At 58.7% G+C, this 17,690-nt stretch overlaps 1 protein-coding gene across 4 annotated transcripts in view; it reads left to right on the forward strand.

Moving 5' to 3' along the window:
• DAPK2 (death associated protein kinase 2) overlaps positions 1-17,690 on the forward strand; it is a 128,253-nt gene that overhangs the window by 26,153 nt on the left and 84,410 nt on the right. For all 4 annotated transcript variants that reach the window (XR_012788971.1, XM_075576092.1, XM_075576090.1 and 1 more), the window contains one exon: positions 17,048-17,269. Coding sequence is in view for 3 of the 4 variants with exons in the window: in XM_075576092.1 (XP_075432207.1) it covers positions 17,048-17,269 (222 nt within the window). In the remaining variant the exon portion in view is untranslated. The remainder of the gene's footprint in view (positions 1-17,047; positions 17,270-17,690) is intronic.

Below are 17,690 nucleotides of genomic sequence, written 5' to 3' on the forward strand. Positions count from 1 at the left end.
CCCGACACCCCCCCCACCCCGCACATAACCCCGACACCCCCCACCCCGCACATAACCCCGACACCCCCCCCCACCCCGCACATATCCCCGACACCCCCCCCACCCCGCACATAACCCCGACACCCCCCACCCCGCACATAACCCGACACGCACATAACCCCGACACACCCCACCCCGCACATAACCCCGACACGCACCCCCCACCCCCACACATAACCCCGACACGCACCCCCACCCCGCACATAACCCCGACACGCACCCCCTCCCCGCACATAACCCCGACACCCCCCACCCCGCACATAACCCCGACACCCCCACCTCCGCACATAACCCCGACACGCACCCCCCACCCTGCACATAACCCCGACACGCACCCCCACCCCGCACATAACCCCGACACCCCCACCCCCGCACATAACCCCGACACGCACCCCCACCCCGCACATAACCCGACACCCCACCCCGCACATAACCCGACACCCCCACACCGCACATAACCCGACACCCCCACACCCCGCACATAACCCGACACCCCCACACCCCGCACATAACCCCGACACGCACTCCCACCCCGCACATAACCCCGACACGCACCCCCACCCCGCACATAACCCCGACACGCACCCCCACCCGCACATAACCCCGACACACCCCCACCCCCGCACATAACCCCGACACCCCCCCCCCACCCCGCACATAACCCCGACACGCACCCCCACCCGCACATAACCCCGACACGCACCCCCACCCCGCACATAACCCTGACATGCACCCCCACCCCGCACATAACCCCGACACGCACCCCCACCCCGCACATAACCCCGACACGCACCCCCACCCGCACATATACAAATAGCCAGATCGTTATATGGCTTTGTTAGATTTCTTTGACATTTGTAATGTCTCCCCCCTTCGCACCCCCGTGGGACGGTGCCGGGGGACTGCATCACAGGCGACCTTTTCTAAAGTCAGACCCCGTGCCGGGAGAGGGGGATTACTTAATATATAACCGGGGTTACCGAGCGCAGATGTGCAGGAATGTGGGGAAGAGAGACTGTGTGTGTGTGTGTGTGTGTGTGTGTGTGTGCGTGTGTGGTGTGCGCGCGTGTGTGTGGCAGGGTCCCCCTCCTTACCTCCGGTGAGGGGGATCTGCTAGTTTGTGCCGCCGGAGCTCTGCACTGGATCGGGTGTGCGGGGTCAGCCACCTTGTGCTTGGCGCATGCGCAGTACGGCGAGGCAACACATGCGCAGTCAGGCGGCCATCTTGGGTAGCTCCGCACATGCAGCTGCGGGACTTCAAGTCCCAGGATCCTCTGGGGGTAGGATAGATCACATCCTCAGTACTTTGGGGGAACCCCCCACGTGTTGGGGTATTGAGTGTACCTTGAAAGTTACTGTTATTATTGTTATTGATGTGTGTGTTAAGTAAACATTGGTTATTTACACTGTGTGTGTATTATTTGTTACTGTGATTGGTCCTGTGAGGGGTTACCCCGCCTACGCTGGGATCCTCATAGGTGGAGGCGCTGCACTAATAGAGAGAGAGCTCACTCCAGGCTCCCAGAAGCGGAGGCTCAGGTCTCCTGTGATCGTACAGGTATCAGCAGCACTCGTAGCTTCCCTTAGGCATAGTGAAAGGGATATATATATATATATGTGTAACCCTCCTTCCCTATGCCTATGGGAAACCGTGGGCGATTACGCGTGCTGCTGCTACCTGTACACTCACAGGAGGCCTGAGCCTCCGCTTCTTGGAGCCTGGGGTGAGCTCTCTCTCTATTAGTGCAGCGCCTCCACCTATGAGGATCCCAGCGTAGGCTGGATTTGCTCCTTATTGGAACCAATGCAATAGCAAGAATACACAACCAATGTATCTTATAAGTCGTATTTACTATAACTCGATATAACAGTACATCGCACCAACACAATATAACAGTACAAGGCCGTAGCCCACACCCTGAGCGGGTCCCCCAAAGTACTGAGGGTGCCGTGGCACCAATAATCCCACACAAGTGTAAGGTAGCTGCTACAGATTAATGGGAGGGTCCCTATCTGGGGACTTCCCTACAATACTGTTCTGGGTTGGCTAAGGGCCTATCTGGGGCCTAAGGGGCAGTATCTGGGCCTAGCCCAGGAAGCCACTTGCTTCCTGGACACTACCTACTCCTGTCCTGGCTCCCACACCACTGAGCACACTGGCTCCTTGTCCCAGAGGATATCCTCCTCCTCCTTGAGCGCCCTCCTTTCTGGCGCAGCCTCCTGAATGCCTCCGGCTCCATTCCGCAGGTATTCTGGGACTTGTAGTTTCCCATACCATACATGCGGAGCCATTCAAGATGGCCACCGCAACTTAGTCCCGAGGCTTCTGGGAGTTGTGGTTCCGCACTTCCAAGATGGCCGCTGCTCCTACTGATACTGCACATGCACGCTCTAGTTTCCCCGCACCGGAGGCAGGGTAAGGGGACTCTGCTACATCCTCCTCCTGGTGGAGAATTCAACGTCCCTGCTTGAGAACAACATATATACAGGCTTTTATATAATGAAAATACATTTCTCAACTTATTTAATAAAACACAGCATAACCGGCACATAATTAAATGGCATTCAACACTTCAGTCAGAATCACCATACTGGAGGCTAGCTGGCACCGAGACGACTCCTGAGATTCATAGTGGGGTGCCCCTAACGAATCGTAAGCCACCATCATGGGAGGGCGTCTCGGTCTTTGGCTCCAATTAACTTCTTCTTCCCTGGCGCTCTCATAGAGTGAATGTCATTAACACCCTTTGGGGTGAAGATAGGACTTTTTGGGTCCAGAGACCGTCTTGTTGAGGCCACTGGATTGGGCGCCTGACTGACAGGGCCAGTATCCGATTCTTCTTCGGGTGCGGCCCACCAGTCTCCATGGGTATTTGCAGAAGTACCTTCCATTGGATCCTGGTTTTCTTCCACTGAAGCTTCCGGAATCCCACTGGGATCTTCCTGTTCAGTGGAGAGCAGTATGGGAGACGGATCAGGTCTTGCGGGATTGGTAACAAATGATTCAGGTGCCAGACTTTTATCCGCCCCACTGAATCCTTAATGCGATAGACGGAGAGGCCAGGCATCTGCAACTCCACCTTGAAGGGTGCCTCTCGCCATCCGCCAGCTAACTTGTGCCTCCCCAGTATTCCCGGGTTCCGAAGAAGAACCGTGTCTCCAGGCTGAAGCTCCCAATACCGTACTTTACAATCGTACGTCCGCTTGTTATTCTGGTTTAATTTGGCGGTGGCTTCTTCCCCCATCGATACGCTCTCGGGAGGCTGTCTCTCAGCTGCTGTACATACTTGTAGTGGGTCATGTTTGGTACCCCGTCGATAGACACCCTTAGCCGGATATCCACTGGTAGTCTGGCCTCTCGACCGAACATCAGAAAATAGGGTGGATAACCCGTAGACTCGTGCCTGGTGCAATTATAGGCGTGTACCATATGCTCCACGTGCTTGCTGGATCCGGCCTCCTCGGAGTCCTTCAGAGTGCCCAGCATATCTAGTAGAGTTCGGTTGAACCTTTCCTGAGGGGCATCTCCTTCAGGGTAGTAGGGAGTCATACGAAACTTCTTGATATTGAGCAGCTTTAAGAGTTCTTTGATTAACTTGCTCTCGAAGTCTCTCCCTTGATCGGAGTGCATCCGATTAGGTAACCCATAATGTATAAAGTACTTCTCCCACAGTACTTTGGCTACTGTGAGAGCTTTCCGATTCTTGGTAGGAAACGCTTGAGTGTATCCAGTGTAATGATTTGTTACTACGAGAACGTTCCCGATACCCTTAGTCGGCCTCTGCAGAGAAAATCCATACAGACTAGGTCCATGGGACCAGATCTCTTTAGGTGGCTCTTGGGCGCTGCGCGTGTAGGCAGAGTTTACCACTGTATGCACCGCAGACACTTCCGGCAATGGTGCTCCACCGATTCCCGTGTCATGGGCCAGAAGAACCGATCTCTTATAAGCCCGAACATTTTGTCCACTCACAGGTGTCCGTGATCATCGTGTAGGGATCGTAGGACCTGGTACTGCAACCTTCTGAGTAGGACTAGTTGTCTCTTATCGGGGTGGTTGTGATAGGGGACGACTTAGTAGAGGAGGCCACGGTCTGTTTGAAACTTGTCCCATTCCCTCATGAGAATAGCGACCGTTTCGGCGGGAGCACGCTTCACTAAGGAGGGGTTATTTTCTTGGATAGCCCTGCGTATGACTTTAGCCACTGGGTCTCGCATCTGGTGGACAACTAGCTCTTACCAGCTCAGTATGGTGTCTTTGGTTATGGACATGCCTTCGGGGTGACCGTATGCTGAAGGAAGTGCCTTCGACTGACATCCCAAGGAGTCCACCACTCTGAGTTCGGGAATGGCGACTCTACCCTCCACTATCGCCGCTGTGGAGCACATTATCCAAATCCCAGGGCCAGGAATCTCCTTCCACTGTCCGATGTTGAGCTCAGTCCAGGCCTTCTGGACAGGGCATCGGCTCCGACATTCAAGGGCCCTGGCTTGTATTTCAGGGTGAACTGATCCTTTGAGAGCAGCCAACCACCTGTGACGGGTGGCATCCAACTTGGTGGAGGTCAGGATGTATGTCAACGGGTTGTTGTTGGTTCTCACTTCGAAGGAGACCCCGTATAGATAATAATGTAGTTTATCTGCTACAGCCCACTTGAGCTCTAGAAATTCCAGTTTGTGGACTGGATAGTTCTGTTCACTGGGCGTCAGACTGCGGCTGACATAGGCTACAGGCCGGAGGCCTGCATTGTATTTCTGGTGTAATACTTCTCCCAGCCCGTTGAAGCTGGCGTCCTCGTGCAGGGCGTACGGTTGTCCTGGATCTCCATAGGCCAAGACAGGAGCTTCGGTTAGGCTTTTCTTAAGCTCCACAAAGGCCTTCTCACAGGCAGAAGTCCACTTGTCCTCGAACGGCGCTCGCAGGGTTGCTGCTTTTTGCCGAGGTTCTCCTGGGTAGATTTTCAACAGATCCGTCTGTGTGTGTATCTCTGTGTGTGTATCTCTGTGTGTGTATCTCTGTGTGTATCCCTGTCTGTGTATCTCTGTGTGTGTATCCCTGTCTGTGTATCTCTGTCTGTCTGTGTATCTGTCTGTCTGTCTGTGTGTCTGTGTGTGTATCTCTGTGTGTGTATCTCTGTGTGTATCCCTGTCTGTGTATCTCTGTGTGTGTATCTCTGTCTGTGTATCCCTGTCTGTGTATCTCTGTGTGTATCTCTGTGTGTGTATCCCTGTCTGTGTATCTCTGTCTGTCTGTGTATCTATCTGTCTGTCTGTCTGTGTGTCTGTGTGTGTATCTCTGTGTGTGTATCTCTGTGTGTGTATCCCTGTCTGTGTATCTCTGTCTGTCTGTGTGTCTGTCTGTGTATCTCTGTCTGTCTGTGTATGTCTGTCTGTGTGTGTATCTGTGTATCTGTCTGTGTGTGTATCTCTGTCTGTCTGTGTATGTCTGTCTGTGTGTGTATCTGTGTATCTGTCTGTGTGTGTATCTCTGTCTGTCTGTGTATGTCTGTATGTGTATCTCTGTCTGTCTGTGTGTGTATCTGTCTGTGTGTGTATCTGTGTATCTGTCTGTGTGTGTATCCCTGTCTGTCTGTCTGTGTATCTATCTGTGTATCTCTGTGTGTGTATCCCTGTCTGTGTATCTCTGTGTGTATCTCTGTGTGTGTATCCCTGTCTGTGTATCTCTGTCTGTCTGTGTATCTGTCTGTCTGTCTGTGTGTCTGTGTGTGTATCTCTCTGTGTGTATCCCTGTCTGTGTATCTCTGTCTGTCTGTGTGTCTGTCTGTGTATCTCTGTCTGTCTGTGTATGTCTGTCTGTGTGTGTATCTGTGTATCTGTCTGTGTGTGTATCTCTGTCTGTCTGTGTATGTCTGTCTGTGTGTGTATCTGTGTATCTGTCTGTGTGTGTATCTCTGTCTGTCTGTGTATGTCTGTCTGTGTATCTCTGTCTGTCTGTGTATCTGTCTGTCTGTCTGTGTGTCTGTGTGTGTATCTCTGTGTGTGTATCTCTGTGTGTGTATCCCTGTCTGTGTATCTCTGTCTGTCTGTGTGTCTGTCTGTGTATCTCTGTCTGTCTGTGTATGTCTGTCTGTGTGTGTATCTGTGTATCTGTCTGTGTGTGTATCTCTGTCTGTCTGTGTATGTCTGTCTGTGTGTGTATCTGTGTATCTGTCTGTGTGTGTATCTCTGTCTGTCTGTGTATGTCTGTCTGTGTATCTCTGTCTGTCTGTGTGTGTATCTGTCTGTGTGTGTATCTGTGTATCTGTCTGTGTGTGTATCCCTGTCTGTCTGTCTGTGTATCTATCTGTGTATCTCTGTGTGTGTATCCCTGTCTGTGTATCTCTGTCTGTCTGTGTATCTGTCTGTCTGTCTGTGTGTCTGTGTGTGTATCTCTGTGTGTGTATCTCTGTGTGTGTATCCCTGTCTGTGTATCTCTGTCTGTCTGTGTGTCTGTCTGTGTATCTCTGTCTGTCTGTGTATGTCTGTCTGTGTGTGTATCTGTGTATCTGTCTGTGTGTGTATCTCTGTCTGTCTGTGTATGTCTGTCTGTGTGTGTATCTGTGTATCTGTCTGTGTGTGTATCCCTGTCTGTCTGTCTGTGTATCTATCTGTGTATCTCTGTGTGTGTATCTCTGTCTGTGTGTGTATCTCTGTCTGTCTGTGTATCTCTGTCTGTCGGTGTATCTCTGTCTGTCGGTGTATCTCTGTCTGTCGGTGTATCTCTGTCTGTCGGTGTATCTCTGCCTGGCGTTGTATCTCTGTCTGTCGTTGTATCTCTGTCTGTCGTTGTATCTCTGTCTGTCGGTGTATCTCTGTCTGTCGGTGTATCTCTGTCTGTCGGTGTGTCTCTGTCTGTCGTTGTATCTCTGTCTGTCGGTGTATCTCTGTCTGTCGGTGTGTCTGTCTGTTTGTGTTTGTGTCGGTGTGTCTGTCTGTGTTTGTGTCGGTGTGTCTGTCTGTTTGTGTTTGTGTTTGTGTTTGTGTCTGTGTCTGTCTGTTTGTGTTTGTGTCTGTCTCTGTCTGTCTGTTTGTGTTTGTGTCTGTCTCTGTCTGTCTGTTTGTGTCTGTCTCTGTCTGTCTGTTTGTGTTTGTGTCTGTCTCTCTGTCTGTTTGTGTTTGTGTCTGTCTCTGTCTGTCTGTTTGTGTCTGTGTCTGTCTGTTTGTCTCTGTCGTCTGTCTGTCTGTTTGTCTCTGTCGTCTGTCTGTTTGTGTTTGTATCTGTCTCTGTCTGTCTGTTTGTGTCTGTGTCTGTCTGTGTCTGTCTGTTTGTGTCTGTGTCTGTCTGTGTCTGTCTGTATCTGTCTGTTTGTGTCTGTCTCTGTCTGTTTGTCTCTGTCGTCTTTCTGTTTGTGTCTGTCTCTGTCTGTTTGTCTCTGTCTCTGTCTGTTTGTCTCTGTCGTCTGTCTGTTTGTGTCTGTCTCTGTCTGTCTGTTTGTGTTTGTGTCTGTCTCTGTCTGTCTGTTTGTGTCTGTGTCTGTCTGTTTGTGTCTGTTTGTCTCTGTCGTCTGTCTGTTTGTGTCTGTCTCTGTCTGTTTGTCTCTGTCTCTGTCTGTTTGTCTCTGTCTCTGTCTGTTTGTCTCTGTCGTCTGTCTGTCTGTTTGTGTTTGTGTCTGTCTCTGTCTGTCTGTTTGTGTCTGCCTGTTTGTGTCTGTGTCTGTCTGTTTGTCTCTGTCTGTGTGTCTGTCTGTGTGTCTGTGTGTGTGTCTGTCTGTCTGTCTGTCTGTGTGTCTGTGTGTCTGTGTCTGTGTGTCTGTCTGTGTCTGTGTGTCTGTGTGTCTGTGTGTCTGTGTGTCTGTGTGTCTGTGTGTCTGTCTGTGTGTCTGTCTGTCTGTGTGTCTGTCTGTCTGTGTGTCTGTCTGTGTGTCTGTCTGTGTGTGTCTGTCTGTGTGTGTGTGTCTGTCTGTCTGTCTGTGTGTCTGTGTGTGTCTGTGTGTGTCTGTGTGTCTGTGTGTGTCTGTGTGTGTATATAGTATGTAATAGTTGAGAGGCGCTGAGGCAGAGAATTGGGCCGGGCCCTGCCGCATACCGCACATTACAGCGCTGCTGCTATATTAAGACGCGCACTGACCCTTTTAGGACGGGGATATATATGGGTTACTCTGTGATACGAATTCCCTCTCCCGGGCACCACTTAACCCTCTCACTGCCAGGCACTGACAAAGTAGCCGCTCAGCATTGCCAGGCCGGCGGTGTCTGCGAAGCGCGCAGGGGTTACGATGGCCATGGATAAGGTGAATTGGGGCTACGGCTGAGATAGTAGGACTAAACTTTAACCCAGAGAGGCAGCGGGACAGAGAAGGGAAGAGAGAGAGCGGCAGCGGGACAGAGAGAGAGCGGCAGCGGGACAGAGAGAGAGCGGCAGCGGGACAGAGAGAGAGCGGCAGCGGGACAGAGAGAGAGCGGCAGCGGGACAGAGAGAGAGCGGCAGCGGGACAGAGAGAGAGCGGCAGCGGGACAGAGAGAGAGCGGCAGCGGGACAGAGAGAGAGCGGCAGCGGGACAGAGAGAGAGAGAAGCAGCGAGAGAGAGAGAAGCAGCGGGACAGAGAGAGAGAGAGCGGCAGCGGGACAGAGAGAGAGAGAGAGCGGCAGTGGGACAGAGAGAGAGAGGCAGCGGGACAGAGAGAGAGAGAGAGCGGCAGTGGGACAGAGAGAGAGAGGCAGCGGGACAGAGAGAGCGGCATCGGGACAGAGAGAGAGAGAGGCAGCGGGACAGAGAGAGAAGCAGCGGGACAGAGAGAGAGAGGCAGCGGGACAGAGAGAGCGGCAGCGGGACAGAGAGAGAGCGGCAGCGGGACAGAGAGAGAGCGGCAGCGGGACAGAGAGAGCGGCAGCGGGACAGAGAGAGCGGCAGCGGGACAGAGAGAGCGGCAGCGGGACAGAGAGAGAGCGGCAGCGGGACAGAGAGAGCGGCAGCGGGACAGAGAGAGCGGCAGCGGGACAGAGAGAGAGCGAGAGGCAGCGGGACAGAGAGAGAGTGAGAGGCAGCGGGACAGAGAGAGAGAGGGGGGGACACGCTGGGACAGAGAGAGTAGAGGGGGACACGCTGGGACAGAGAGAGTAGAGGGGGGCAGAGAGAGGAGATGGAGACACTAGGACAGAGAGAGGAGAGGGGGGCACGCTGAGACAGAGAGAGGAGAGGGGGGCAGAGAGAGGAGAGGGACACACTAGGACAGAGAGAGGAGGGGGGCAGAGAGAGGAGAGGGGGGCAGAGAGAGGAGAGGGACACACTAGGACAGAGAGAGGAGAGGGGGACAGGCATTATCAGGTGCAGATAAGCAGAGGTGGGAGGAGGGGGAAGAGGAAGCTGAAGGGTGAAACAAACATTAACACAACAAGCTTATCCTGTTACTTCCTCCCGTGCAAAGTCTATTTCTGTCAGGGCCGAGCGCTGGGGGGACGGCCCAGCGCTGGGAGAGAGTGTGGGCCCAGCGCTGGGAGAGCGTGTGGGCCCCGCTGGGAGAGAGTGTGGGCCCAGTACTGGGAGAGAGTGTGGGCCCAGCACTGGGAGAGAGTGTGGGCCCAGCACTGGGAGAGAGTGTGGGCCCAGCGCTGGGAGAGAGTGTGGGCCCAGCGCTGGGAGAGAGTGTGGGCCCAGCGCTGGGAGAGAGTGTGGGCCCAGCGCTGGGAGAGAGTGTGGGCCCAGCGCTGGGAGAGAGTGTGGGCCCAGCGCTGGGGGGACGGCCCTGCTGGGATAGAGTGTGGGCCATGTTTCTTAAACGGTGCTATCCCATGAAGCTCCATTTAAAGGGAAGGGGCTGTAAGGTGTCTTATGGAATAGCACTGCTTAGTAAACGTGGTCGTGTGTGTGATAGATGTGTGTATGCAAATATGTACACACAGATATATACACACACACGCCTGCCTCCCGTCACACACACACACACACACACACACACACCTCCCGTCACACACACGCGCGCACCTCCCGTCACACACACGCCTCCCATCACACATACACATGCCTCCCGTCTCACACGCGCGCAATTCCCGTCACACACACCTCCCGTCTCACACGCGCGCACTTCCCGTCACACACACCTCCCGTCACACACACCTCCCGTCACGCACACGCGCACCTCCCGTCACACACACCTCCCGTCACACACGCGCGCACTTCCCGTCACACACACGCGCGCACTTCCCGTCACACACGCGCGCACTTCCCGTCACACACACGCGCGCACTTCCCGTCACACACACGCGCGCACTTCCCGTCACACACACCTCCCGTCACGCACACGCACACCTCCCGTCACACACACCTCCCGTCACACACACCTCCCGTCACACACACCTCCCGTCACACACACCTCCCGTCACACACACCTCCCGTCACGCACACGCACACCTCCCGTCACACACACCTCCCGTCACACACACCTCCCGTCACACACACGCGCACCTCCCGTCACACACACCTCCCGTCACACACACCTCCCGTCACACACACGCGCACACTTCCCGTCACACACACACACCTCCCGTCACACACACGCGCACACTTCCCGTCACACACACGCGCGCACCTCCCGTCACACACACACACCTCCCGTCACACACACGCGCGCACTTCCCGTCACACACACGCGCGCACCTCCCGTCACACACACACACCTCCCGTCACACACACGCGCGCACCTCCCGTCACACACACACACCTCCCGTCACACACACGCGCGCACTTCCCGTCACACACACGCGCGCACCTCCCGTCACACACACACACACCTCCCGTCACACACACGCGCGCACCTCCCGTCACACACACACACCTCCCGTCACACACACACACCTCCCGTCACACACACACACCTCCCGTCACACACACGCGCGCACTTCCCGTCACACACACGCGCGCACTTCCCGTCACACACACGCGCACACTTCCCGTCACACACACACACCTCCCGTCACACACACGCGCGCACCTCCCGTCACACACACACACCTCCCGTCACACACACGCGCGCACTTCCCGTCACACACACGCGCGCACTTCCCGTCACACACACACACCTCCCGTCACACACACGCGCACACCTCCCGTCACACACACACACCTCCCGTCACACACACACACCTCCCGTCACACACACACACCTCCCGTCACACACACGCGCACACTTCCCGTCACACACACGCGCGCACCTCCCGTCACACACACACACCTCCCGTCACACACACGCGCGCACCTCCCGTCACACACACGCGCGCACTTCCCGTCACACACACGCGCGCACTTCCCGTCACACACACGCGCGCACTTCCCGTCACACACACGCGCGCACTTCCCGTCACACACACGCGCGCACTTCCCGTCACACACACGCGCGAACTTCCCGTCACACACACGCGCGCACTTCCCGTCACACACACGCGCGCACCTCCCGTCACACACACGCGCGCACCTCCCGTCACACACACGCGCGCACTTCCCGTCACACACACGCGCGCACCTCCCGTCACACACACGCGCACACTTCCCGTCACACACACGCGCGCACTTCCCATCACACACGCACCTCCCGTCACACACACGCGCGCACTTCCCGTCACACACACGCGCGCACTTCCCGTCACACACACGCGCGCACCTCCCGTCACACACGCGCGCACTTCCCGTCACACACACGCGCGCACTTCCCGTCACACACACGCGCGCACTTCCCGTCACACACACGCGCGCACCTCCCGTCACACACACGCGCGCACCTCCCGTCACACACACGTGCGCACTTCCCGTCACACACACGCGCGCACTTCCCGTCACACACACGCGCGCACCTCCCGTCACACACACGCGCGCACCTCCCGTCACACACACGCGCGCACTTCCCGTCACACACACGCGCGCACTTCCCGTCACACACACGCGCGCACTTCCCGTCACACACACGCGCGCACCTCCCGTCACACACACGCGCGCACCTCCCGTCACACACACGCGCGCACCTCCCGTCACACACACGCGCACACTTCCCATCACACACACACGCGCACTTCCCGTCACACACACGCGCGCACCTCCCGTCACACACACGCGCGCACCTCCCGTCACACACACGTGCGCACTTCTTGTCACACACACGCGCGCACTTCCCGTCACACACACGCGCGCACTTGCCGTCACACACACGCGCGCACTTCCCGTCACACACACGCGCGCACTTCCCGTCACACACACGCGCGCACCTCCCGTCACACACACGCGCGCACTTCCCGTCACACACACGCGCGCACTTCCCGTCACACACACGCGCGCACCTCCCGTCACACACACGCGCGCACTTCCCGTCACACACACGCGCGCACCTCCCGTCACACACACGCGCGCACCTCCCGTCACACACACGCGCGCACTTCCCGTCACACACACGCGCGCACTTCCCGTCACACACACGCGCGCACCTCCCGTCACACACACGCGCGCACCTCCCGTCACACACACGCGCGCACCTCCCGTCACACACACGCGCGCACTTCCCGTCACACACACTTCCCGTCACACACACGCGCGCACCTCCCGTCACACACACTTCCCGTCACACACACGCGCGCACCTCCCGTCACACACACGCGCGCACTTCCCGTCACACACACTTCCCGTCACACACACGCGCGCACTTCCCGTCACACACACCTCCCGTCACACACACGCGCGCACCTCCCGTCACACACACGCGCGCACTTCCCGTCACACACACGCGCGCACCTCCCGTCACACACACGCGCGCACTTCCCGTCACACACACTTCCCGTCACACACACGCGCGCACTTCCCGTCACACACACGCGCGCACCTCCCGTCACACACACGCGCGCACCTCCCGTCACACACACGCGCGCACCTCCCGTCACACACACTTCCCGTCACACACACGCGCGCACCTCCCGTCACACACACTTCCCGTCACACACACGCGCGCACTTCCCGTCACACACACACGCGCGCACCTCCCGTCACACACACGCGCGCACTTCCCGTCACACACACGCGCGCACTTCCCGTCACACACACTTCCCGTCACACACACGCGCGCACTTCCCGTCACACACACTTCCCGTCACACACACGCGCGCACCTCCCGTCACACACACTTCCCGTCACACACACGCGCGCACTTCCCGTCACACACACACGCGCGCACCTCCCGTCACACACACGCGCGCACCTCCCGTCACACACACGCGCGCACTTCCCGTCACACACACTTCCCGTCACACACACGCGCGCACTTCCCGTCACACACACGCGCGCACCTCCCGTCACACACACGCGCGCACCTCCCGTCACACACACGCGCGCACCTCCCGTCACACACACTTCCCGTCACACACACGCGCGCACCTCCCGTCACACACACGCGCGCACCTCCCGTCACACACACGCGCGCACTTCCCGTCACACACACTTCCCGTCACACACACGCGCGCACTTCCCGTCACACACACGCGCGCACCTCCCGTCACACACACGCGCGCACCTCCCGTCACACACACGCGCGCACCTCCCGTCACACACACTTCCCGTCACACACACGCGCGCACCTCCCGTCACACACACTTCCCGTCACACACACGCGCGCACTTCCCGTCACACACACACGCGCGCACCTCCCGTCACACACACGCGCGCACTTCCCGTCACACACACGCGCGCACCTCCCGTCACACACACGCGCGCACCTCCCGTCACACACGCGCGCACCTCCCGTCACACACACGCGCGCACTTCCCGTCACACACACTTCCCGTCACACACACGCGCGCACCTCCCGTCACACACACTTCCCGTCACACACACGCGCGCACCTCCCGTCACACACACGCGCGCACTTCCCGTCACACACACTTCCCGTCACACACACGCGCGCTCTTCCCGTCACACACACTTCCCGTCACACACACGCGCGCACCTCCCGTCACACACACGCGCGCACTTCCCGTCACACACACGCGCGCACCTCCCGTCACACACACGCGCGCACTTCCCGTCACACACACTTCCCGTCACACACACGCGCGCACTTCCCGTCACACACACGCGCGCACCTCCCGTCACACACACGCGCGCACCTCCCGTCACACACACGCGCGCACCTCCCGTCACACACACTTCCCGTCACACACACGCGCGCACCTCCCGTCACACACACTTCCCGTCACACACACGCGCGCACTTCCCGTCACACACACACGCGCGCACCTCCCGTCACACACACGCGCGCACCTCCCGTCACACACACGCGCGCACCTCCCGTCACACACACGCGCGCACCTCCCGTCACACACACGCGCGCACCTCCCGTCACACACACGCGCGCACTTCCCGTCACACACACGCGCGCACTTCCCGTCACACACACGCGCGCACCTCCCGTCACACACACGCGCGCACTTCCCGTCACACACACGCGCGCACCTCCCGTCACACACACGCGCGCACCTCCCGTCACACACACGCGCGCACCTCCCGTCACACACACTTCCCGTCACACACACGCGCGCACCTCCCGTCACACACACTTCCCGTCACACACACGCGCGCACTTCCCGTCACACACACGCGCGCACTTCCCGTCACACACACGCGCGCACCTCCCGTCACACACACGCGCGCACTTCCCGTCACACACACGCGCGCACTTCCCGTCACACACGCGCGCACCTCCCGTCACACACACGCGCGCACTTCCCGTCACACACACGCGCGCACCTCCCGTCACACACACGCGCGCACCTCCCGTCACACACACGCGCGCACTTCCCGTCACACACACGCGCGCACCTCCCGTCACACACACGCGCGCACTTCCCGTCACACACACGCGCGCACTTCCCGTCACACACACGCGCGCACCTCCCGTCACACACACGCGCGCACCTCCCGTCACACACACACGCGCACCTCCCGTCACACACACGCGCGCACTTCCCGTCACACACACGCGCGCACTTCCCGTCACACACACGCGCGCACCTCCCGTCACACACACGCGCGCACTTCCCGTCACACACACTTCCCGTCACACACACGCGCGCACTTCCCGTCACACACACTTCCCGTCACACACACTTCCCGTCACACACACGCGCGCACTTCCCGTCACACACACTTCCCGTCACACACACGCGCGCACCTCCCGTCACACACACGCGCGCACTTCCCGTCACACACACGCGCGCACCTCCCGTCACACACACGCGCGCACTTCCCGTCACACACACTTCCCGTCACACACACGCGCGCACTTCCCGTCACACACACGCGCGCACCTCCCGTCACACACACGCGCGCACCTCCCGTCACACACACGCGCGCACCTCCCGTCACACACACTTCCCGTCACACACACGCGCGCACCTCCCGTCACACACACTTCCCGTCACACACACGCGCGCACTTCCCGTCACACACACACGCGCGCACCTCCCGTCACACACACGCGCGCACCTCCCGTCACACACACGCGCGCACCTCCCGTCACACACACGCGCGCACCTCCCGTCACACACACGCGCGCACCTCCCGTCACACACACGCGCGCACCTCCCGTCACACACACGCGCGCACTTCCCGTCACACACACGCGCGCACTTCCCGTCACACACACGCGCGCACCTCCCGTCACACACACGCGCGCACTTCCCGTCACACACACGCGCGCACCTCCCGTCACACACACGCGCGCACCTCCCGTCACACACACGCGCGCACCTCCCGTCACACACACTTCCCGTCACACACACGCGCGCACCTCCCGTCACACACACTTCCCGTCACACACACGCGCGCACTTCCCGTCACACACACGCGCGCACTTCCCGTCACACACACGCGCGCACCTCCCGTCACACACACGCGCGCACTTCCCGTCACACACACGCGCGCACTTCCCGTCACACACACGCGCGCACCTCCCGTCACACACACGCGCGCACTTCCCGTCACACACACGCGCGCACCTCCCGTCACACACACGCGCGCACCTCCCGTCACACACACGCGCGCACTTCCCGTCACACACACGCGCGCACCTCCCGTCACACACACGCGCGCACTTCCCGTCACACACACGCGCGCACTTCCCGTCACACACACGCGCGCACCTCCCGTCACACACACGCGCGCACCTCCCGTCACACACACACGCGCACCTCCCGTCACACACACGCGCGCACTTCCCGTCACACACACGCGCGCACTTCCCGTCACACACACGCGCGCACCTCCCGTCACACACACGCGCGCACTTCCCGTCACACACACTTCCCGTCACACACACGCGCGCACCTCCCGTCACACACACTTCCCGTCACACACACGCGCGCACTTCCCGTCACACACACTTCCCGTCACACACACGCGCGCACTTCCCGTCACACACACTTCCCGTCACACACACGCGCGCACCTCCCGTCACACACACGCGCGCACTTCCCGTCACACACACGCGCGCACCTCCCGTCACACACACACGCGCACCTCCCGTCACACACACGCGCGCACTTCCCGTCACACACACGCGCGCACTTCCCGTCACACACACGCGCGCACCTCCCGTCACACACACGCGCGCACTTCCCGTCACACACACTTCCCGTCACACACACGCGCGCACCTCCCGTCACACACACTTCCCGTCACACACACGCGCGCACTTCCCGTCACACACACTTCCCGTCACACACACGCGCGCACTTCCCGTCACACACACTTCCCGTCACACACACGCGCGCACCTCCCGTCACACACACGCGCGCACCTCCCGTCACACACACTTCCCGTCACACACACGCGCGCACCTCCCGTCACACACACTTCCCGTCACACACACGCGCGCACTTCCCGTCACACACACGCGCGCACCTCCCGTCACACACACGCGCGCACCTCCCGTCACACACACGCGCGCACCTCCAGTCACACACACCTCCCATCACACATACACACACACACACACCTCCCATCACACACACCCCCACGTGCGTCTCCTCTCCCCCCAGTGGTCAGTTTGCCATAGTAAAGCGATGTCGGGAGATCACGCCCGGGGTGAATTACGCTGCAAAGTTCATCAAGAAACGTCTGAGCCGCGGCAGCCGGCGGGGGGTGACCCGCGAAGGGATCGAGCGCGAGGTCACCATCCTCCAGGACATCCAGCACCCCAACATCATCACCCTGCACGACGTGTACGAAAACAGGACCGACGTGGTGCTCATCCTGGAGCTGTGAGTGCAGGGGAGCGCCAAGGGTTAACCGCGCCCGCTAATGACAGGGACGTGTTTAATGGGTTAAAGGGACAGTCCCACGTAGGGGCAAAGTGACCTAATGACAGGGACGTGTTTAATGGGTTAAAGGGTCAGTCCCACGTAGGGGCAAAGTGACCTAATGACAGGGACGTGTTTAATGGGTTAAAGGGTCCGTCCCACGTAGGGGCAAAGTGACCTAATGACAGGGACGTGTTTAATGGGTTAAAGGGTCAGTCCCACGTAGGGGCAAAGTGACCTAATGACAGGGACGTGTGTAATGGGTTAAAGGGACAGTCCCACGTAGGGGCAAAGTGACCTAATGACAGGGACGTGTTTAATGGGTTAAAGGGACAGTCCCACGTAGGGGCAAAGTGACCTAATGACAGGGACGTGTTTAATG

The sequence above is a fragment of the Ascaphus truei genome, chromosome 18 (genome assembly GCF_040206685.1).
Source record: "Ascaphus truei isolate aAscTru1 chromosome 18, aAscTru1.hap1, whole genome shotgun sequence".
Classification (NCBI taxonomy): domain Eukaryota; kingdom Metazoa; phylum Chordata; class Amphibia; order Anura; family Ascaphidae; genus Ascaphus; species Ascaphus truei.